At 46.6% G+C, this 24,987-nt stretch overlaps 1 protein-coding gene across 1 annotated transcript in view; it reads left to right on the top strand.

The window, feature by feature from the left end:
* The first annotated feature begins 1,215 nt into the window (after window positions 1-1,215).
* LOC140417992 (uncharacterized) overlaps window positions 1,216-24,987 on the top strand; it is a 33,221-nt gene continuing 9,449 nt past the window's right edge. Inside the window, 2 exon segments of the mRNA XM_072501422.1 lie at window positions 1,216-2,999; window positions 16,865-17,060. Of these exon segments, the coding sequence (XP_072357523.1) occupies window positions 2,312-2,999; window positions 16,865-17,060 (884 nt within the window). The 5' untranslated portion in view covers window positions 1,216-2,311.

Genomic DNA, 24,987 nt, shown 5'->3' on the forward strand with positions numbered 1-24,987 from the left:
TGTGCCTTGATAACTGAGGCGTCACAGTCCTCTGGGGTAGAGAATTCCAAAGCTTAATCACATCATTGAATGAAGAAAAGCAAATTACTGCGGATGCTGGAATCCAAAACGAAAGAGAAAATGCTGGAAAATCTCAGCAAGTCTGGCAGCATCTGTAGGGAGAGAAAAGAGCTAACGTTCGAGTCCGATGACTCTTTGTCAATGCTGGCAAACACAATTGAGTGAAGAAATCCCTCATCTTAGTTTTCTCTCCATTTTCCTACCTGTTCCCCATAACCGTTGGCTCACATGTCAATCAGAAATCTGTCCAACTCATCCTTGAATATATTCAGTGACCACCCCGACTCCACTGGTCCCTTTGGAAGAGAAATCCAGAGACTAACAACCCTCTGAGGAAAGAGATGGCTGGAAATACATAACGTACCTACAGCACAATATTACACAACTGGAAATAATAAATGTATTTTATTATAGAACCGTAAATAATATATCTAATATGTACCATATAACACTTTTTAAAAATTAAGTTACGGGATGTCGGCGTCGTTGATTAGGCAAGCACATATTGCCCATTCCTAGTTGCCCTTCAGAAAGTGGTGGTGAGTTGCCTTCTTAAACCGCTGCAGTCCTTGAGGTGTAGGTACTGTGTTGTTAGGGAGGGAGTTCCGGGCTGTTGCCCCAGTGACAGTAAAGGATGGCAATATATTTCAAAGTCATATCTCGACATATCTCTGTCCGATGTTAATTTACTGTCTCCTTGAATGTCAGCCATCTCCTGGGGAAACCAGCCCTTTAATTGTGAACATTGGGAAAGAGACCATCCTTTTAGCCAGACAAATAAATGTGTCAAGCTGAGGGAGCAAAGGGTGTCAATGTCTTTAAGAGAGAGAGACCTGAGCCAACCTTTCCAGAGTCTGCGCCCTCCCTGGATTCACTTCCTTTCCCTTCAGTTGCTGCAAGTGACCACTTGAAGGTCAGAATGAGAAAAGAAATGGAACGGGGGAGAAAAGAAAGTGTTTTACTCACAGATGTTGGAGACAGGAGGAAGTTTGAATCATTGTGGAGCTCCATCTTTATTCACTCAAAGTCCTCGCCATGATTGACTGGAGGACCAGCGTCTTCCGGTCCTCCCATTGGGCAAGACCTCAGCAGGAAGGTCAAGGGGTGGGTCCTCCTCGCACATGCGCAGCTTCCCCTCTTCCTTGGACATGCCCAGTCACGAGCCGGGAGGGAGATCACCGAGCGGCTTCTCGCTCAAGCCAGAGCCGTCAGCCGGTTGCCTGGAAACCTTATCTCGAGGAGGTGTCGAGGGGCGGGGCGTGGCTCCCGTGTCCGCATGCCGGGTCTGCGCAGGTGACCCCGAAGACGTCACCGCGAAGCATAGTGATTCCTATTGGCTGATTCCGGCAGGGCTCTACTGTGACGTCACAGGGCGGAAGTTGGACAATGAGTTACAGTTTAAAAGTTCCTCCTCTGGTCAACATCTGGGAGGAATCAATGTTTCCCCTTTCCATTTCTTTTCTCATTCTGGTAGGATATTGGTGACTTGCAGCAACTGAAGGGAAAATATGTGAATCCAGTTTGTATATTAAACACATTTTTAGTCCAGTAATATAGACATATGTCTGGCAGCCTAAAAGAAGATTTTCAGCTCTCTGTGTCCAGGACAGGAAGCAGTGAGCATGGATCTGTCAATCAGCCTGAATTAGCCCCTTCAGGAGAATTGGGAGGGTGAAGATTAGATACAGCAGAGTGAGAATGGAGAGAAAGTGTGTGGGATGGAGACTTACAGCTTTGGGGAATGAGAGAGGAAAAATGTTCCATAGAAACTAACATTTTTCTCAATTTCTTTTCTGTACTGACAGTGATGACTTTTGTAAATCCATTTTACAGGACACAGGTAAGGGAGGATTTCAGACTGAAATCTCAAACCAGACGTCACATCAAGATCTGACAGTCATGCAGTTTTTGCATGGTGAATATCATCCACCTTTGACAGAAATCGCAAACGTCACATCTGGTATCTGTCAGAGTCACTCGATTCCTTGGGACCTGAATCTCATCGGCCTTCGAATCTAGAAGGAGAAATGTTTGTCCGATCGGTCAGCTTCAAAGATTTTAAACATCAGTATGACTGGAAAAGCACCGAGACACACACACCCGAGTGAGAGTGTTCCAGAGAACGGACTGTGGAAAGACCTTTAACCAGTTAAACAGTCTGAAAAACACTGCACCATTTACAGTGGGAAGAGACAGTACCAGTCTTGTGTGTGTGGAGAAGGCTTAAACCGATCATCAAATTTGGAGGGTCATGGACACCTGCCCCATGGAGAAACCTTGGAAATGCGGAGACTGTGGGAAGGGATTCAATTTCCCATCAAAGCTGGAAATCCATCAACGCAGTCACACTGGGGAGAGGCCGTTCAACTGCTCTCAATGTGGGAAGGGATTTTGTCAGTTATCCCACCTGCTGACACACCAGCGTGTTCACACTGGGGAGAAGCCGTTCGTTTGCTCTGAGTGTGGAAAGGGATTCAGTGACGTATCCACCCTGCATAGACACCAGCGAATCCACACTGGGGAGAGACCGTTCACCTGCTCTGAGTGTGGGAAGAGATTCATTCAGTCATCCCACCTGCTGGAACACCAACGAGTTCACACTGGGGAGAAGCCGTTCACTTGCTCTGTGTGTGGAAAGGGATTCAGTAATTCATCTCACATGCTGACACACCAGCGAGTTCACACTGGGGAGAGGTCATTCACTTGCACTGTTTGTGGGAAAGCATTCTCTCGGTTATTCCACTTGCTGACACACCAGCGCGTTCACAGTGGGGAAAAGCCATTCACCTGCTCGGAGTGTGGGAGGGGATTCAGTGATTCATCCAATCTGCTGACACACCGACGAGTTCACACTGAGGAGAGACCATTCACCTGCTCCATGTGTGGAAAGCGTTTCAATCATTCAACATCTATGATGAGACACCAGCGAGTTCACACCGGTGAGAGACCGTTCCCTTGCCCCATGTGTGGGAAGAGATTCACTCTGTTATGTAACCTGCAGAGACACCAGCATATTCACAAGTGGTGACAGGGGTTGGATTCTGCTGTTATTGCTGCTGTTAATCACATCCAGGACTGAACTATGTTCATTCTGACACTTGGTGAATCGGGAGGATCAGAGGGTTTCTTTCTGCTGGACTGGCTGGTCTCGTTACTTTGCTTCCAGTAGGCTGATGCTCTTTGAGCCGGGGAGAGAACATTTCCACTGAAATGATCCACAGAAGCTGATGAAGGGCATATATTTTGTCCTGGATAGTAAATAGTGTTTCCCACCCACTTCTGGTAGATTTAAGATAAATACATTTGTCTCTGTTCCATTGAGTCTACAGCACAGGGCCACGCCAATCGGCTCAATTGGTCTCTGTTATTATTAATGCTCCACATGAGCCTCCACCCAGCCCTCTTCATCTCCCCCATCAGCATACATATCCTTCTATCTAGCTTCCCCTTCAATGTATTCATGCTGTTCACCTCAACCTCTCACTGTGGTTCCACATTCTCACCACTCGCTGGGTAAAGAGGTTTCTCATCAAATCCTATTGGATTATGGAACCCCTGAAAATGGATTGAAAATACACACAGCGTTTGAAACAAAAGGGTGAATTGTCAGCACTGATGAAGGTAAATGTCCTGATAGACATTACAGCAACTTAGTCGAAAGGTGACGAAGGCTGATATCTAAATGTTGAAAGGTGTTGACAAATCGGAATGGCAGGAAGCTGGGAAAAGGTGATAGGATCATAATAATAATCTTTATTAGTTTCACAGGTAGGCTCAAATAAACACTGTGTTGTACCCTCAATAACGACGCTTAGAGAGTAAACGGTAAAGAAGGCTTTAATAAGCTAAGAACTAGCCTGGTGCCGAGACAGGTGCTAACTGGGTGCCGCCCACAAGGCGGCCCTTTATATATGACTCCCAGGTGGGCGGAGCTGGAGGCGGAGTCCCCCAGGGTTCCAAGCCCGATCTTAAAGGGACATCACCTTACATGATGATAAGGGTACAGTAATACAGTAACCGTTCATCACATTCACCCCCGTTTTAAAAAAAGTCTGGCGGGGGTGAAGTGCCATCATAAGTCCATTCGTCTTGGCAGCCTGATCGTCCTTATCGACCTCCTCAGCGCGGGCAGTGGTGCGGCGGACACGGACGTCTTAGTTGAGGGTACGTCCGGGAGCACGGTGGTCGGAGCCTTGGTCCGGGTCGAGGTAGGGGATTGGGGTGCAGGGGAAATAGTTGGGGCTGGGGGTAGCGGTGCCGGCGCCGGTGGGGTGTGTAGAGGGGGGGGCGCTAGGGGGCACGCGCAGTAGGTGCCCACCAACGGAGAGTGGGGCCAGGCGGGGGGGTGTTATAGTGGAACCAGCGGGTGCCTGATCCCGGAGGGAAACTGTATATCTTGCCTGCCGTCAGGGTACTCGATATAGGTGTAACTGGGGTTTGCGTGTAGTAATCGGACCTTCTTGACCAGGGAGTCCATTTTATGGCTCCTCGTGTGCCTCCGGAGAAGAACAGGTCCCGGAGCCATCAGCCAAGGTGGAAGCGAGACCCTGGAGGTAGACTTCCTGGGGAAGACAAACAATCGGTTGTGAGGGGTCTCATTCGTGGCCGTGCAGAGGATCGACCTAATGGAGTGTAGGGAGTCGGGTAGGACCTCCTGCCAGCGGGTGGTTAGGAGAAATCTCGACCGTAGTGCCAGAAGGACAGCCTTCCAAACTGTTGCGTTCTCCCTCTCCACCTGCTCGTTTCCCCGCGGGTTATAACTGGTCGTTCTGCTCGAGGCGATGCCTTTGCTGAGCAGATACTGACGCAGTTCATCGCTCATGAATGATGTACCCGGTCGCTGTGGATATAAGTGAGGAAACCGAATAGGGTGAAGATGCTGTGCAGTGCCTTTATCACGGTGGCAGAAGTCATGTCGGGGCAGGGAATGGCGAATGAGAAGCGGGAGAATTCATCAATAAAGGTGAGGAAATAGGCATTGCGGTAGGTGGATGGGAGGGGCCCCTTGAACTCCACGCTTAGTCGCTCAAAGGGCCCCGAGGCCTTCATGAGCCGAGCCTTGTCTGGCTGGTAGAAGTGCGGTTTGCACTCCGCACAGATCTGGCAGGCCCTGGTCATGGCCTTGACCTCCTTGGTTGAGTAAGGTAGGTTGCAGGACTTGATAAAGTGGACGAGCCGGGTAACCCCTGGGTGGCACAGGTCATTGTGGATGGCTTGCAGGCGGTCCTCCTGCGCGTTGGCGCACGTGCCGCGGGACAGGGCATCCGGGGGCTCGTTGAGCTCCCCTGGACGATACTTGATATTGTACGTGTAGGTGGAGAGGTCGATCCTCCACCTCAAACTGTTATCGTTTTTAATTTTGGCCCGTTGTGCGTTATCGAACATAAAGGCGACCGACCATTTGTCGGTGACAAGGGTGAACCTCCTACCGGCTAGGTAGTGCCTCCAGTGCCGTACAGCCTCCACAATGGCTTGTGCCTCCTTCTTGACTGCAGAGTGCCGAATCTCGGAGGCAGTGAGGGTCCGGGAGAAGAACGCTACTGGTCTGCCTGCCTGGTTGAGGGTAGCAGCCAGGCAATGTGTGACGCATCGCTCTCTACCTGGAAGGGGATAGTTTCGTCCACCGCGCGCATAGCGCCCTTGGTGATGTCGGCCTTGATGCGGTCGAAGGCCAATCGAGCCTCAGCCGACGGGGGAAATATCGTGGCTTTGTCCGCATATTTGGGGACCCACTGGGCGTAATAGGAGAAGAGCCCCAAGCACCGTTTGAGGGCCTTGAAGCTGCGAGGAAGGCGGCATTCCTTTAGGGGCGCACGCGGTCGGGGTCGGGACCTAGGACCCCGTTTTCCACGACATAGCCGAGGATGGCTAGCCGGGTTGTGTGGCAAACGCATTTTTCCTCGTTATAGGTCAGGTTGAGGGCTCGGGCGGTCTGGAGGAACTTTTCGAGGTTTGCGTCATGGTCCTGCTGGTCATGGCTGCAGATGGTGACATTGTCCAAGTATGGGTATGTAGCCCGCAAATCATACTGGTCCACCATTTGGTCCATCGCCCTTTGAAAGATGGAAACCCCATTTGTGATGCCGAAGGGGACCCTGAGGAAGTGGAAGAGCCGGCCGGCTACTTCGAAGGCAGTATAGAGGCGGTCTTTTGGTCGGATGGGGAGCTCGTGGTAGGCGGATTTGAGGTCGACCGTGGAAAATACTCGGCATTGGGCGATCCGATTTACCATTTCTGCTATGCGAGGAAGAGGGTACGCATCAAGCTGCGTGAAGCTGTTTATGGTCTGGCTATAATTCACGACCATCTGTTTCTTATCCCCGGACCGGACTACCACCACTTGTGCTCTCCAGGGGCTGTTGCTAGCCACGATGACCCCCTCTCCCAGTAAACGCTGAACCTCTGACTTGATAAAAGTCATGTCTTGGGCACTGTATCGCCGGTTCCTGGTGGCGACGGGCTTACAGTCGGGAGTGAGATTTGCGAATAGCGAGGGGGGTGCGACTTTCAGTGTCTCAAGGCTGCACACCGTCAGGGGGGCAAGGGTCCGCCGGACTTCAGTGTCAAGCTTCGGTGGCTGCACTGGAAATCCAGTCTGAGCAGTAGGGGGGCGCAGAGGTGGGGGAGGATATAAAGTTTGAAACGGGTGTATTCGGCGCCCTGGATCGAGAGATCCGCGATACAGTACCCCGTGATTTGTACTGAGTGGGACCCGGATGCGAGGGCTATGGTTTGGGATGAGGGATGGGCGCACAATTGCAGCGCCTTACCGTTTCTGAAAGCTCTCCGTGCTCCCGGAGTCGAAGAGGCATGAAGTGTCCCGCCCGTTGTCTTGGACCTTCATCATCGAGTTCTGCAGATGTTTTGGCCGAGGGTGATCGCTCCCAATCACGGGTAGTCCGAGTCCTCAGCCGAGTCGGACTCATAAGATGGCCACCGCCGTCGGTCGCACGTGTTGGGTCGAGAAGATGGCCGTCCCCATGATTCGCACGAGGCAGATGACGCGTCAGAAGGGGGCGTGTCGGGTTGATGCGCAGCCGCATTGCGAGCCCTGCAGGCCTGAGAGCCTGATTTTCGGGCCGGCTGTTCTTTGTTTTTCTGGCCCCTGAGCCTGGCCAGGCAGACCCTCGCAAAATGACGCTTCTTCCCGCATTCGCTGCAAATAGCAGAGCGGACTGGGCAGCTGGGCATGGATGCTGGCCCTGCCCGCAGAAGTGGCACGGTGTGCCACCAGGATGAGCGGGTTGCCACGCGGTGCAGGCCCGTAACGTGGCTGAGTCTGAGGAAGTCCGAGGGGGGGTCGCAGAGTCCGCGGGGTACGTGCCCAAATTATGTCGGGCCAGCGAGGAGGCGAGCGTTAGCGTGTCCTGGAGGTCTTTTGCCCCATTTTCGAGTAGCCGCTGCCGGATGTAGGTCGAGCGGATGCCGGACACGAACGCGTCTCTGATGTGCAGGTTCATATGGGTTTCCCCTGTCAAATCCTGATGATCACAGTCCCTGGCAAGCGCGGTGAGTTTTTCAACAAATTTGTCTAGCGATTTCCCCGAGCGCTGCCGTCAGGTAGAGAGTAGTGCCTGACATGCACGTCGTTGATAGGCTTGACGTACCGCTTGCGGAGTAACTCAACCGCCTCTTCATAAGTAGTCGCCTTTTCGAGCATGGCGGAAATTCTGTGACTCACCTGGGCGTGGAGTAGGCGCAGCTTGCGTGGCCCTAGGATGGGAGTCTCTGAGGAGTCCAGGTAGGCCTCGAAGCATCGGACCCAGTATTAAAAAAATTATTTTGCCTCCGGTGTCCGTGCTTCCAGGTTGAGCTTCTCTGGTTTTAGGCCGGCGTCCATCCTGATGTAGTTTAGCTTATTAAATTGTTGTACACGCAATAACGACGCTTAGAGAGTAAACGGTAAAGAAGGCTTTAAAATAAGCTAAGAACTAGCCTGGTGCTGAGACAGGTGCTAACTGGGTGCCGCCCACAAGGCGGCCCCTTATATACGACTCCAAGGTTGGCGGAGGCGGAGTCCCCCAGGGTTCCAAGCCCGGTCTTAAAGGGGACATCACCTTACATGATGATAAGGGTACAGTAATACAGTAACCGTTCATCACACACTGCAATGAAGTTTCTGTGAAAATCCCCTTCTCGCCACACTCCGGCGCCTGATCAGGAACACTGAGGAAGAATTCAGAATGTCCAAGTCACCTAATAAGTACATCTTTCAGGATTTGTGGGAGGAAACCGGAGCACCCGGAGGAAACCCACGCAGACATGGGGAGAACGTGCAGATTCCGCACAGACAGTGACCAAGCCAGGAATCGAAACAGCAGTGCTAACCGCTGTGCTAACCGCTGCTACCGTGCCACCCATATCGCTGCTGTTAATACTAATCGCTTATTGTCACAAATAGGCTTCAATGAAGTTACTGTGAAAAGCCCTGAGTCACCATATCCAGCGCCTGTTCGGGGAGGCTGGTACGGGAATTGAACCCGTGCTGCTGGCATTGTTCTGCATTACAAGCCAGCTGTTTAGCCCACTGTCCTAAACTAGCCCCTATTAAGGATGATGTGGAGATGCCGGCGTTGGACTGGGGTGAGCACAGTACGAAGTCTTACAACACCAGATTAAAGTCCAACAGGTTTGTTTTGATGTCACTAGCTTTCGGAGCACTGCTCCTTCCTCAGGTGAATGAAGAGGTATGTTCCAGAAACATATATATAGTCAAATTCAAAGAAGCCAAACAATGCTGGAATGCGACCATTAGCAGGTGATTAAATCTTTACAGATCCAGAGATGGGGTAACCCCAGGTTAAAGAGGTGTGAATTGTATCAAGCCAGGACAGTTGGTAGGATTTCGCAGGCCAGATGGTGGGGGATGAATGTAATGCAACATGAATCCCAGGTCCCGGTTGAGGCCGCACTCATGTGTGCGGAACTTGGCTATAAGTTTCTGCTCGGCGATTCTGCGTTGTCGCGCGTCCTGAAGGTCGCCTTGGAGAACGCTTACCCGGAGATCAGAGGCTGAATGCCCTTGACTGCTGAAGTGTTCCCCGACTGGAAGGGAACATTCCTGCCTGGTGATTGTTGCGCGATGTCCGTTCATTCGTTGTCGCAGCGTCTGCATGGTCTCGCCAATGTACCACGCTTCGGGACATCCTTTCCTGCAGCGTATGAGGTAGACAACGTTGGCCTATTAAGGATGGCATTAGTTCAGTACTGAGAGATCACCTTAGCTTGAAAGATCAGGATGTGGATTCAGTTTGGTTCATGATAAGAAATATTAAATATATGAGGTCTCTTGTGGGAGTACTTAATGGCCCTCCTAAGAGTGATTACACTGTAGGTAGAGTGTATAGGAAGTAATACATGAGGCTTGATGATTGTGGTACATTTGTTTCAAGGGTGGTGTTAATCTACATAGAATCATAGAATTTACAGTGCAGAAGAAGGCCATTTGGCCCATCGAGTCTGCACCGGCCCTTAGAAAGAGCACCCTACCTATGCCCACACCTCCACCTATCCCCATAACCCCATTACACTATGGGCAATTTAGCATGGCCAATTGACCTTATCTGCACGTCTTTGGACATACATTGGAGAATCTGATTCTCAAAACTTAACTGGAAAATGGGTTCACAGAGTCTTTCTGGGAAGGTAGTGACGTAGTGGTATTGTCGTTGGACTCATGCTCTGGAGACTCTGGTCTGAATCCCACCATTGCGGATGGTAAAATTTGAATTCAATAACAAAAGCTGGAATTAAAAATCTAAAGATAACCATGAAGCCATTGTCGATTGCCTTAAAAATCCATCTGGTTCACTATTGTCCTTTAGGGAAGGAAATCTGTCATCCTTACCTGGTCTGGCCCACATGTGAGTCCAGATCCACGGACAATGCGGGTGACTCTTTTTAAAATTTAAAGTGCCCAATTATTTTTTTCCCAATTAAGGGGCAATTTAGAGTGACTAATCCACCTACCCTGCATATCTTTGTGTTGTGGGGGTGAGACCCACGCAGACACGGGGAGAATGTGCAAATTCCACATGGACAGTGACCCGGGCCATGATCAAAACCCAGGTCCTCAGCGCCGTGAGGCAGCAGAGCTAACCACTGCGTCACTGTACCGCCCATGTGGTTGACTCTTAAATGCCCTCAGGATTGGGTAACAGATGCTGGCTCAGCCAGTGATGCCCACATCCCATGAACGATTAAAAAAACATTTCTTTGAGCCTACATTCTTGAGCCAACCAGGGAGCTGGTCATCCTAGACCTGGTAAGTTGCAATAAGACAGGATTAATCAATATCCCAATGGTGATGGAGCCTTTATGTAACAGTGATCATAATGATCATGAATTGCACATTCAGTTTGAAAGTGAGAAGCATCGGTCTAAGGCGAGTGTTTCAATTGTAAATTAAGGTAACTCGAAGGTTATGAAGGGAGAGCTGGCTAAGGTGAACTGGGAAACTAGGTTAAAAGTTAGAACATCAGTGTTGCAGTGGCTGACTCTTAATAGCTCTCAGCAAAGATTTATCCCAGTGAGGGAAAGCTTTTTGAGAAGGATGCATCATCCATGGTTAAATAAGGAAGTCAAGGATTGGATTAAATTGAAAGAAACACCGTCCAAATCTGCAAAGGTTCGTGTTCGCTTAAAGGTTGGACAGATTTTAAGAACCAGCAAAGATTGACCAAAGAGATAGTAAAGAGGCAAAAATTAGAGTCTGAGGGAAACATTCTCAGAATATAAAAACAGATAGTAAAAATTTCTATTTAAAAAGGAATAGAGTGACTAAAGCTAGTTTTGGTCCTCTGGAGAATGAGTTTGGGGAATTGATAATGGGAAACAAAGAAATGGCAGAGGCATTAAACGGGTATTCTGTGTCGATCTTTACAGGAGCAGACTGAGAACAATTCACAAAGATAATTGAAAATCGGGAGGTAATAGGGAGGGAGGAACACAGAACAATCAACAGGGAAAAGATGCCAGGAAAACTATTCGACCTAAAGGCTGACAAGTCCCCAGGACCGGATGACCTGCATCCTTGGGTTTTAAAAGAAGTGGTGGCAAAGAGGGCAGATGCATTGGTTATAATCAAAGAACAAAGAAAAGTACAGCACAGGAACAGGCCCTCAGCCCTCCAAGCCTGCGCTGACCATGCTGCACTTCTGAACTAAAAACTTCTACACTTCCCTCTACAGGTCCGTATCCCTCTATTCCCATCCTATTCATATATTTGTCAAGATGCCCCTTAAATGTCTCTATTGTCCCTGCTTCCACCACCTCCTCCGGCAGCTCAGCAAGTTCCAGGCACTCACTACCCTCTTGTGTAAATCATTTGCCTTGTACATCTCCTCTAAACCTTGCCCCTCGCACCTTAAACCTATGCCCCCTAGTAATTGACCCCTCTACCCTGGGAAAAAGTCTCTGACTATCCACTCTGTCTATGCCCCTCATAATTTTGTAGACCTCTATCAGGTTGCCCCTCAACCTCCTTCGTTCCAGTGAGAACAAACCAAGTTTATTCAACCTCCAAAATCCCCCCAAATTCCTCAGATTCTGGAAAGGTCCCAGTGGATTGGTAAATAATAAATGTAACACCTTTATTCAGGAAAGGAGGGAGGCAGAAAACAGGAAACCATAGGCCAGTTAGCCTAACATTGATAGAGAAAGTCCAGAAATCCATTACCGAGGAGATTACAGCAGGCTCATCAGGCACATCCAACATGGCTTTGTGAAAAGGAAATTGTGTATGACTAATCTGTTAGAGTTTTTTCACATAGTAACATTCAAGTTGGATAAAAGGGAACTGGTAGATATGGTGCACTTCAATTTCCAAAGACATTTGATGAGATGTCACATCATAAGACAAAGGAGCAGATTTAGGCCATTCAGCCCAGCAAATCTGCTCAGCCATTCAATCATGGCTCATATGTTTCTCTCAGCACAGGGCTAAATCGCTGGCTTTGAAAGCAGACCAAGGCAGGCCAGCAGCGTGGGTTCAATTCCCGTACCAGCCTCCCCAAACAGGCGCCAGAGTGTGGCGACTAGGGGCTTTTCACAGTAATTTCATTTGAAGCCTACTTGTGAAATGAAAATCGCTTATTGTCACATGTGGACATGATTTGCTGGGCTTCCCACGCACCTCGCACACCTATCCCCTACCCCGAAAAACTTGCTCATCATAGTCACTGTCATGTGTGCCCGGTGGACTATCTTAAATTGTATCAGGCTAAGCCTGGCGCACGATGAGGAGGTATTAACCCTGCTTAGGGCATCTGCCCATAGACCCGCCTCTATCTCTCCTCCTAGCTCGTCCTCCCACTTGCCCTTAAGCTCCTCCACCGGAGTTTTCTCCGCCTCCGAAAGCTCCTGGTAAATATCTGAAACCTTCGCCTCTCCCACCCAGGTACTGGAAACTACTCTATCCTGTATCCCCCTTGGCGGCAGCAGCGGAAAGCCCGGCACCTGTTTTCTCAGGAAGTCGCGCACCTCAAATACCTAAAACCATTCCCTGCTGGCAATTAAAATTTATCCTCCAAAGCTTTCAAGCAGGGAAAGCTCCCATCTATAAATAGATCCCCCATCCTTCTAATTCCTGCCCTCTGCCAACTCTGGAACCCACCATCCAGCCTACCCGGTACAAACCTGTGGTTGTTATAAATCGGGGTCCAAATCAATGCTCCCTCCACTTTCTTATGTCTCCTCCATTGCCCCCAGATTCTCAGAGCCGCCACTACCACCGGATTTGTGGAGTATCGGGCCGGTGAGAACGGCACAGGTGCCGTTACCAATGCTCCCAGACTGGTGTCTTTGCATGACGCCGCCTCCATCCGCTCCCATGCCGACCCCTTCCCCACTACCCACTTCCTAATCATGGCTATATTAGCCGCCCTATACTTTCTTACTTATCTTTGTAACATTGGAACATAAGAGCAGGAGTTGGCCATTCAGCCCATCGAGCTGGTTCCGTCATTGTCATAAATCTGCCTGGCGACAGCAGTAGATGATATTAAAAGTCCTCAATTCATATGCGTCTCTCCCTGGTAATGGGTTTAGAGCAGCCGTTTAGAGAAGAATCAAAAATGAATGGCTTATGGAAGAGAAATAGATTACAGATGATTGGGAAAAGTCCAAGAGATAGTCATATGATAATGTTTAGATAAGGAAGTTGATCAGGACAGACAGCTGAATATGCACAAAGCATAATCAAAGAACAAAAAAGGTATAATTGACCAGACCCTGAGAGGCAAAGAGAGGCAGTTAACATCTCGGAGTCTCCGAGAGAAAGGTAGGCAGGTTCCAGCCATCCAGCCTGAAGACCAGGTTTACAGTCAAATACATTTCTAAGTCTTGGAGCCAAGGCAGTGCAGAAAACCTTTGTAACGGCAGTTTGAAATAGCTTCGCTGGATCAGAGGAGAACGTTTTCCCAGACTTGTGTATCATCCCTGTATTGTGTGGTAACTATAGCCGGTTATTTAATTTGGATGTTGTTTGGGGAACAGGGGAAGTCTTACAAAGTTCAGGATTGTAGATATATTGTGTAACCAGGAGTAAGTTCTCTATAAAATGTGGCGTTTAGTAATTCGCACATCTGAATTGCGTGAGAGTAGAATCATCCTGTTTGAGTGTATTTGTCTTTACTTTAATAAATAGTCTTTAATAATTGTTGTACGATGACTGGGCAATCTGTTCTCACTGGGGTTTCATTTGTCTCCTCACACCAAAACAAAATAAATCTATACACCGCCATGAACCGGTGTTCCAAGTTGGGATATCCAACAGATAACATTAGCATGCTTCATGACACCCTTCAGTGCGTTCATGGCTGATCATCCACTTCAATGTCTTTTTCCCCACACTATCCCCATATCCCTTTGTGTTATTGGTATTTAGAAATCTGTCAGTCTCTGCCATAAACACACTCAATGACTGAGCTCCCACCGCCCTCTGGGGTCGAGAATTCCAAAGATTCACAACCCTCTGAGTAAAGAAATGTCTCCTCCGAGACCGGTCCTAAGTGGCTTCCCCCTTATTTTGAAATTGTGCCCCAAGTTATAGGCTCCCCAACCAGGGGAAACAACTTACCTGCATCTCTCCTGTCTATCCCTTTCATTAAAAAATATGGATAAAATAAAGTAAAAAGAATTGGATACAAGGGGGACCGAAAACAAGCTTACTGAAGTGATGGGGGGGGGGGGGGGGGGGTGGGGGGCGACAATGCCAGATAGAAATAGGTGTTAGATTGTAGAAGAGGTGAGTTCAAAGTGGAGAGATAAGAATATCATTCACACTATATGTTAAAAGCCTGTCCAAAGTGTTAGTGAGAGAGAATAACATCAAATTGAAAAAAATGTTTCTCCACAGCAGGGTTAATGGGAGATAGGAGGAGAGAAGAGAGAGAAACCGCTAACAAACAGGACTCTGTCACAAAGCAGAGAACTCCAGGCAGAAAGCTGCTGGTTTTTAGATTCCTCAGAGAACAATTATGCTGAATGGAAGAAGGACTCTCCCACCTTCAAGAGAACTCATGGATGGTAACTACCTTCTGGATTTAGCTCATGGAGTTATATAATAATAATCTTTATTGTCACAAGTAGGCTTACATTAACACTGCAATGAAGTTACTGTGAAAATCCCCTCGTCACTACCCGGCTCCCGTTCGGGTACACAGAGGAGGAATTCAGAATGTCCAATTCACCTAACAAGTGCGACTTTTGGGACTTGTGGGAGGAAACCGGAGCACCTGGAAGAAACCCACGCAGACACTGGGAGAACATGCAGACTCCGCACAGACAGTGACCCAAGCAGGGATTCGAACCCGAGTCCCTGGCGCTGTGAAGCAACAGTGCTAACCACTGTGCTACCATGCCGCCCATATTGGATGTTGTTTGGGAAAGGGCCATTTCTCAGTGTTCAGGAGCGTAGATAGCTGGGAACAGGGGAACTTCATAAGATGCTGTGGATGTATGACCATTATTGTAGTGAAGTGCATTGTTGTAGTGTATTGTTGTCTTGTGTGTTTATTTTAAGTTAACAAATATTCTTTATTAATTGAGTACACCACTACTGGACTTTTCCTCACTGGTTTACATATCTTTCCTCATATTATCCCAGATTGTAAATATACACCACTAACTTGGTGTTCCAAGTTATCCTTCCAGGTTTTGGGATGCCCTCACATTTAACATAAGAGGGTTTCTTAACAAAATTGGGAGATCATCTGGGATTTTGAGAAGCAGAATACCTTGGGTGAAAGGGAATTTATGACTTTTAAATGTAACGAGAATGAGCAAAGTGTTGAAATAAGGGATTGTGTGATTTAAAATAAGGTGACTGCAATGGCTAAGACTTGTTTGGGAGTAGACAATGTATGGTTTGCAAAATGTACCTAAAACTATATTGATGGAATTGGCAAACTCATAACAATTAGGGTTACCCACAGGAAATAAGAAAGGTAGCTGAAAGAATAGCGAATAATTTAAATGTACAAGAGTTGCCAGACAGACCAATTCCTCCCAAAAATGAGGCAATTGTGTTGGCAAAAATTCAATTACGAAAGTTGAAATGGAGGAAAAGGAAAAAGAAATGGAACAAGTGAGATCTTTCCCAAGGGAATTGGAAAGGGAGAAGTTAGCAATGGGAGAAAGAGAGAATTTCAGCTTAAAATTCTGGATGTTAGGGCATAGTTCTATGTATGAACCTAGTGGGGAGATGTTTAGATTTGCACTTCCAAAATTTGGTGAAAGCATGTCGAGAAAATAGCTGGAGAAATTAAATTGTTGATTGCTGCTCTGAGAGTAAACTTGTAGATAGGGCTAGTGAAGTCGATGCATCTTTCTCAAAGGAAATGTCTGGGGCGTATGATACAGCGAAGAAAGCTACATTGAATGCTTATGAGTTAATACCGGAGGCTTAGAGGCAAAAGTTTTGAAATGTAAGAAAACGGTCTGGACAGACTTAGATTCAATTTGAAAGGGTTAAACAAAATAATTTGGATTCGTAGGAAAGAGCATAAAAAATATAAGGAACCAATGAGGTTCTTAGAGATATAATGTTTTTGGAAGAATTCAGAGATTCACTACAGGAACTCATGTACAGGAACAAAAGGATAAGACTGTCGGGCAGGCTGCTGAACTTGCTGATGTCACACTTTTAAATATGAGAAAGATAGAAAATGGGAAGGTGCGAGAAAAGACAGTCAAGCAAGAGAAGGAATGGTTGAAAATTCCAAGGAGACTTCACCTCAAAGTAAAAAAGATGTTGCTGAAGGAATAAGGGTTATGAGGAAAATTAGATGCTTTCATTGTACTAAATTGCACCATATAATATCATTATGTTGTGATTAAATGGCAAACCAGTTGGAGGTATACATCTTGAGAAAGGAAATATTAAATGAGAGACAAGAGAACAAGATAAGCTAGTAGGGTATATACACAGAGAAGAACAAACAATAGGACTAATTGAAGGTGTGAAAATGGGTGCACAACCTGTAAAGGGGCAGAGTGAATTGCAGGTGGTTATGTGTTTAACGATTTTGTATGTGAAGGGAAAGTCTTTTCAGGTTTACAGGATGGAATGGGAAAAGATATTAACATTTTAACAGATACAGGAGCAAGGCAATCCCTAATGGTATGGGATAAATATATTTGTTCAGAAGTGATGTTGAAGGAAGAAATTTTAGTTACCAGTGTTCACGGGGAGGTTAAAGGATTCCTCTGTGAGAGCAAACTTAAGAAGTAGCTTTGAAGATGGGAGGAATGGTTGTAGGAGTGGTAGGAACATTGCTAATTGCAGGGATTCAATTCATTTCAGGGAATGATACAGGTGAGTCACAGATAATAGTGATGCCCACTGTGGTTGAACAGCCAGGAGACAATCAAGCGACAGACAAATTGCAAATGGAACATCCTTGGGTGTTTCCTGATTGTGTAGTAATGAGATCACAAGCACAGACAATGAGACAAGAGGAGCAAGTAAGTGTATTGATGTTGTCCATCATAATTTCCTTGTGTGTTTTCCTTTAAGTTAATACTTTACTAATTGATCACAACAAGACTGAACTGTTCCTTCCTGGTTTGCATATCTTTTTTTCACATTATACCAAATTGAAAATATGCACCACTAAGAACCGATATTCCACGTTACCCTTCTGGGTTTTGGGATACCCTCACATTTAACATAAGCAGGATTATTAACATTTTTAAAACCATGTTCTGTTTAATTAATGAACTTTTATCAATAAAAATGTTTGATTTTATTCAACGTTTCATTACTAGATTGATGCACTATAGGGAAAGTGGAAGAGAAGGGTTGGCAGACTCTTTAACAGAAAGTGAGTCCCTCTGAGGTAATTGGCAAAGAAGCCAGAGGGGGAGTTGAGATTTTATTTTATTTGTTTACACAGCGAGTTGTTCTGATCTGCCTGAAAGCAGATTCACGAGCATCTTTCCAGTGGGTAAATACTTGAAAGAGAAGAATTTGCAGGGCTGTGGGGAAAGAGCAGAGCAGTTGGATGACTCAGAGACCTTTCAAAGAGATAGCAGGGGCACGATGGGACGAATGAACTCCTGCAGCCTGTGAATCTGAGTCTCCTGTTTTTGTGCAGGTTAAAAGGGACAGATTTCATTGCAGCCCCTTCCCTGTATATGTATTTAAAGAGACGGGTTTCTCTTCAGCTCTGAGTGACCGATATAACAATTGGTTGGAGGCCCATTTCCCAGTCAGTTCTCCAGCACCTTCCTGTCTCTCTATTAGTGCGATGCCCATGGCAGTTTCCCAACTGGTGCGCAGGCCCCGTTATTCTCAGCTAAATTCAGCCCTCAGCTCCGTCTCCTGCCTGTCATTGACACGAGAAACAGAAAGGTGCCCGAGGCTCAAATGCGAAATCTAAACTTGTGGTTCTAAACCAACACTTCAACATTTGTTAGTCAATTCCATGTTATTTATACCGGGGATTTTATTATTTGATTTTGGCTCTGGAGGCAAAGAGTGGGAGTTTTAAAGGGTATCGTTCCCTTTCTAACTTTGTATTGTATGTAGCTGTGTTTTTCAAAATATTTTGACCGGGGCCCATTTTTACCAACTGGCCATTCTCCGGGATCCATGCCTGCCGACCATCGCGACCCATGGTAGCCGACCATCACGACCCACGCCAGCAGACCATCGCGACCCACGCCAGCCGACCATCGTGACCCACGCCAGCCGACCATCGCAACCCACGCCAGCCGACCATCGCGAGCCACGCCAGCCGATCATCGCGAGCCACGCCAGCCGATCATCGCGACCCACGCCTGCCGACCATCACGACCCACGGCAGCCGACTATCACGACCCATGCCAGCCGACCATCGCGACCGAAAATTTTTCTGTAACTTTAATGTGACAGGTGAGACTGCTTGGTTCTCACGATCTCATTTGCTTTGTCATTCACTGTTACATTTCTGCCAAGGACTTCAACTGATGATTTAAGTTCTCATTGCATCCGTTGAAAGAAATCAAGAAGGTTTATCCTTGAACTCATCATGATTCATCTTTAAATGCCTTTGAAGTTTTGAGGGTTTTAAACTTTCATTTGCCAGTTCCTCCCGCATAGAACACACGTGAGCTTTGCACCTGGATTCACATTAGCACAATTAATAAAGCCATACGTTAAAAAAAATCATCTTTATGATGTTCTGTTCCTGATTTTGGATTCTTTTTAATGTGTTGTTCACCAGAGGCCCTGGAGCTCACATGAGCACTGCTGGCAGCTACAAATTGGAGCAATCTCCCTTGCACCCTGAACATTGGTCTGGCCAGGTGACCTGCTCTCTGCCGCCACTTCTGGGCAGAAAACTCCATCGATGTTTTAAAAGAATTTACTCCTTGGTCAGCACGCTGACGTCAGGAGGAAACGTTCTGCCCCGCTGGGCTCCAGGCCTGCGCACTGCTGAGGGGTAACACATGCACGGGGCGGTCGGCATTCCTAAAGTTGGTTGCGGCCGGTCACGGCCATTGTGCACTTCTTCACGTGATCGGGAATGCCATGACCAATGGCCCCACGATCCTCCCAATGCTTGCCTTCGACTCACCTGCCGATCGTGACCCTGAGTTTGAAAATGACTGGTCTATAGTGTCAGCCGTTGCTCAGTGGGCAGCTCTCTCACCTCTGAGTCAGAAGGTTCTGGGATCAAGTCCCACACCAAGGACCGGAAGACAAAAATCACTTCCAAAGGGCAGCACGGTGGCGCAGTGGGTTAGCATTGCTGCCTCACAGCGTCAAGGTCCCAGGTCTGATCCCGGCTCTGGGACACTGTCCATTTGAAGTTTGCACATTCTCCCCGTGTTCGCCCCTACAACCCATAGATGTGCAGGTTAGGTGGATTGGACACGCTAAATTGCCCCTTAATTGGAAAAAATGAATTGGGTACTGTAAAAATAAAATTTTTAAATCACTTCCAACATTCCTCGTCCCGGCACTGAGGGAGTGCTGCACTGTCTTTCAAATAAGATGTTAAACTGAGGCCCTGTCTGCCCCTCAGGTGGGTGTAAAAGTTCCCACAGCCACTATTTTGAAGAAGAGCAGGGGAGTTATAGATCATAGATCATAGAACAGTACAGCACAGAACAGGCCCTTTGGCCTTCGATGTTGTGCCGAGCTTTGTCCGAAACCAAGATCAAGCTATCCCACTCCCTGTCATTCTTGTGTGCTCTATGTGCCTATCCAATAACCGCTTGAAAGTTCCTAAAGTGTCTGATCCCCAGTGTCCTGGTCAATATTTATCCCTCAATCAACATCACTAAAAACACATCATCTGCTCATTATCTTTTTAAAAATAAATTCCAATTAAAGGGCAGTTTGACATGTCCAATCCATCTTTTTGGGATGTGGGGGTGAGACCCAAGCAGACACGGGGAGAATGTGCAAACTCCACAGACATTGACCCAGGGCCGGGATTGAACCACTGCGTCAACCTATCTGTTCATTTGTTATCTGGAACTTAATTGTTTCAGCCTCCCCTAACTTACCATTTAATAAATTCACTTTGGTTCGGACAAGACTTTAACCAATTAAGAAAAAGGCAGAATTCTCTGGATAGTAAATTTAAAAATAAGTTTATTAAATGAAAAATGTTTACTGGACAACTTTAAGACATTGACTTTTACAACTTCATGCGGGTGATCAGTCTGTAGAAGTGTAACCCTCTCTGCCTCCTTCTTTGACAGCAATTCTTGTGGAATTCAGCCTCGGGAGTCTGGCTCCTTCTTTGACAGTAATTTCCTTGGAACTCGGCCTCGGGAGTCTTCAGTACTTGGCCAGCAAGGAAGACCTTCGGAACCTCTACTTTTATCCCCAAAGTGACCATTACCTCACGTCAGAGTTGGGTCTGTTGTAACATGATAATTGCTCAATTTGGTCACTGGGTTAATTTAATTGGATCCCCAATTACTGACACCACCTTCTCTCATTATCTCAGACAGGAATACAATAGAACTGTTTCATACTATCCCTTTATCTGTTTCTATACAATCCCTTATTCACACAGTTTCAAATGTTGAGGCTAATCAGAGCTTGAAGGTCTCTCTTGCCAGTACATTTATCCTCATTGCACATTCTTTACATACACAGCAATTACGTTTTTACAATTTTACAAAAAAAAACTTTGTCTTTCACTATAACCACTGATTCATTATTGATTCATGAATTGTAACTCAATTCAGGCTCATTATTTATTCAATCAAAGGGCGGCATGTGGCGCAGTGGTTAGCACTGGGACTGCGGCACTGAGGACCCGGGTTCGAATCCCAGCCCTGGGTCACCTGTCCGTGTGGAGTTTGCACATTCTCCCCATGTCTGCGTGGATTTCACTCCCACAACCAAAAGATGTGCAGATTAGGTGGATTGGCCACACTAAATTGCCCCTTTATTGGGAAAAAATAATTGGTACTCTAAATTAAAAATAATATTTTCTTTTTAATTATTTATTCAATCATGTGTTACTGACTGGTAGCTAATTAACACAGAACTCGTTCAATAATGCATTTGGTTAATACTGTTATGGGACAGGGTTCAGAAAATTCCAAAGTGTATTACGGAGTTCATCTGGCCTATAACTGTTTATTGATGTTGGTTATGATGAGCAGAAGTGTCTGCCTTTCAGGTGTCATTCAACAGAATTCTTAGGCACTTTTAATCAAAAAACAAACTTTATTCTACAAATTTAGTAAACATTTGTATAAACACACAGTAAGAATTATTATCAACTACAAACATAAAGAGCCCACGCAGCTACAGTAATCTATGTATAACCCTTAATGAATACCCCCTTCACTGTTCCAATTTAATAACAAGATCCAAGTAAAAACCAGAACCCCCTTTTCAAAGGTGTGGCCCAGCACACAGCACTCTTACTGGTAGAAGACTTGGTATTGATACTTTTGTTTCCTTTCCAAACAGCAGGTTTGAATTCTTTCCAGAAAGCAACAATCTCTTTTAAGTTATCAAGCAGTCTGGAAACAGCTTTTAAAATGAAGATAGAGAAACACTTCTTTCAACCTGTGCAGTTCAAACCAGCCCAAAACTCAAAGCGAAAGTAAAATTTCACAGAGCCACCGCCCAGCTCCACCCACACAATGACATCACTGAAGCCATGTGATAAGACAAAAACATTTCTTAAAGGGACACTCCCATGACAATACAAGATTCACTGGTTCAAAGAGACAGTTTTGTGGAAGGCAATCACTTTCTTTCTTACTCATCTTGATTGGGTTGAACAAGGAGTCTCAGACTTGAGCCAGATTTTGGCAGTATAAGATGCCCTGTACCTTTACAAAATTCTGGAACAATTTGTTAATTTAAACTATTTTTGCTAGTTCAGTTTGTGGAAACATTTTGATTTATACAGCATTATTTTTTTAAATGAAGATCCAGTCATGTGTTAGGGTTTCACTGAAGGTAAGCATCCAGTTACAACAGGCGGTAACAAAGGCAAATGGTATGTTGGCCTTTATAGGGAGAGGATTCGAGTACAGGAGCAGGGATGCCTTGCTGCAATTATACAGAGCCTTGGTGAGGCCACACCTGGAATATTGTATGGAGTTTTGGTCTCCTTATCTGAGGAAGGATGTTCTTGTTCCAGAGGGATTGCAGCAAAAGTTTACCAGACTGATTCCTGGGATTGCGGGACTGACTTATGAGGAGAGATTGAATTGGTTAGGATTGTATTCACTGGAGTTCAGAAGAATGAGGGGGAATTCTAACAGGACTCGACAACGCTGATGCAAGAAGGATGTTTCCGATGGTGGGGGTTTCCAGAACCAGGGGTCACAGACATTCAAAGAAACTGAGTCTTAATTTTGTGTAACAACCTTGGGCAGGATTCTCCCTTGGCTGATGTCGAAATTGGGAAACGCAATTGGGCAGAGAATGGGTTCTGATGCCAAAATCACGGCGGGTGCCGATTTGACGCCAAATCGCAATTCTCCATGACCTCGACAGCAGCAATGCAGTCCAGAATGCATGTACAGTAAACACTGCTTGCATATCAGTAGCGGCCTTGACCCAGTATTCTCCGGTGCCTCCGCGATTCTCCGCCTCCGATGGACCGAGTTCCCTTGAGCTTTTAAAAATCATGAAACCAGCGTTGTGGCTTATGAGGGACAGAGATTGGGTACAGAAGTGTCCAACATCGCTATAGTTTGCTGATAGTTGTCCCGCTGGCCAGGGGGCTTTTGTCAGGGCTGGGGGGAGTAGCGGGGGTAGCCAGGAGTGGGGCTGTGGGGTCGGGGTGGATGGGCACGGAACACCATTATCTCAGCTGGAAAGGCAGCTATGCAGCTGCGCTGCTGCTGACCGCCCACTGTGGTCGTAGGGCCATGGGTCTTATAGGTGCCCGACCCCAGGCCACCCCCCCTAGGTGCCCTCTGGCCCCAGCGACCCATCAGCTGTATGGGCGCACTCTAGCACAACCAGTGCCATCTTGTTGACTGGAATGAGTGTGTGTGTTTGTGAGGATTGTAATGTGTATATGCGACTACAGCTTGTCAGCCTCAGAGTGTCAATCATGGACCCGGCAAATCCCGCATTGTTTATCATTGGAATCTAATGTGTTCCACATGGTGCCAGTGCTAGCCCCTCCACAGTCGCTGAATCGGTCCAGGTTTGGCACCAGTTTTGCTGTCGCCAAAGTCCACAAATCCTGCCCCAGCGTCAACACTTAATCTCAGGAACAGAGAATCCAGCCCCATGTCTTTCACTCAATTTCAAATCACCTGTGAAAATCCAAATACAGCATATCGTGGAATTTATTGATTTAAAACAGAACGAGTTGTTGTGATTTGGGATTCTCTGCCTGACAAAGGTGCAGGAAGTAAATTCAACTGTAACTTTCAAAAGGGAACTGGACAGATTTGATAGGAAATGAAACTTGCCGGGTGATGGGACCAATTAGATAGTTCATTCAAAGAGCTAGAATAGGAACAATGGGTGGGATGGCCTCTTTCTGTGCTCTCTGAGACTCGTTTGCATTTGAAGAAAGTGGGAAATACCTGGAACCCACCTCCTATGAGTGGAGTAGAAGCAGAGATGATGGAATGTTTCCAAAAGGAAATTGGATGGATTCTTGAAGGAAATAAACCGACAGGGATAAGGGGATATGGGTCACAGTCTGAGGATACGGGGTAAACCAATGAGAACAGAGATGAGGAGACATTTCTTGATCCAGAGAGTGGTCGGCCTGTGGAATTAGTTACCACTGGAATAGTTGAGTCCAAAACATTGTATGTTTTCAAGAAGCGGGGCGGGGGGACAGTGGGATTATGCTATTAAACTGGATGATCAGCCATGATCATAATGAATGGTGGAGTAGGCTCGAAGGACTTAATAGCCTCCTCTTCCTCCTATTTTCTATAGAATAGGACAATGGTTTGATCCACAGAGAGCTGGCATGGATCCAATGGGCCGAATGGCCCCATTTTCAACCCTGATGCCAGTCTGATCTAAGGAGAAATTTCAACTGTTACAGTCTCTCCACCTCACTGAAGTCCCTCATCCCTGGTGCCATTCTCATAAATCTCCTCTGCACCCTATCTGAGAACGTCACATCTTTCCTAAAGTGTGGAGCCCATATATAGGATTCCATTATGGAGTGATAGAATTGAAAAGCAGGGAGGTTATGTTCAACTTGTTTAGAACCAGGGTTAGACTAACTGGGAGCACTGTCAACATTTGTCATCTTCATTCAGAAAAAGGAAATAGTGGCACTGGAGAATGTGCATCAAAGATTCACACTATTAACACCAGAAATTAGCCACCGTTGCATCACCTTTCCGGTTGGATTTTTGTTCCTTAAAGGAATCTATGTTTGTTGTATCAATGAAAGTCACCAAAGTCCCAGAGGACCATAGGCTGCTTTCCCCTTTGGGAGAGAGAGAGCTGATTGGTGAGATTGAATCTGAGGGTCGCCACACCTCAGGTGAGGGGCAATGTTGAGAAGGCCATTTCATTGATAATCGCACCTGGTACAGGAGTTGAAGCCGTGCTGTTGGCATCGCTCTGCATCATGAGCCAGCAGTGCAGCCAAGTGCGCTAACTAATCCCCTCGTAAAATGCAATAATTCCTTAAATATTAGCTATTGCCTGTCAGCCAACAAACCATTAAGGTAATTTCCCATTCTACCTCAGACAACTTGCCCCTCATACCCTGCTGTGAGAAAGACACAGATAAATTAAAGAAATAAACCAAGTCATGACCATATCCCATCTTCATGGCAATGTGGTATGATTTGGGGGATTCCAAACAGAAATGGGAATGAAATATCTTCTAACTTCCAAACACCCCTTCACTCTGTAGTCCTTGTGAAAGTTGAAACCAGGTATTCACAACAAGGCTCAAGTATCAGCCCACTGGACACAAAGTCATGAGACCAGTCAGTCCAGCAGAAAGAAATCCTCCAACC

The sequence above is a fragment of the Scyliorhinus torazame genome, chromosome 5 (genome assembly GCF_047496885.1).
Source record: "Scyliorhinus torazame isolate Kashiwa2021f chromosome 5, sScyTor2.1, whole genome shotgun sequence".
Lineage (NCBI taxonomy): Eukaryota > Metazoa > Chordata > Chondrichthyes > Carcharhiniformes > Scyliorhinidae > Scyliorhinus > Scyliorhinus torazame.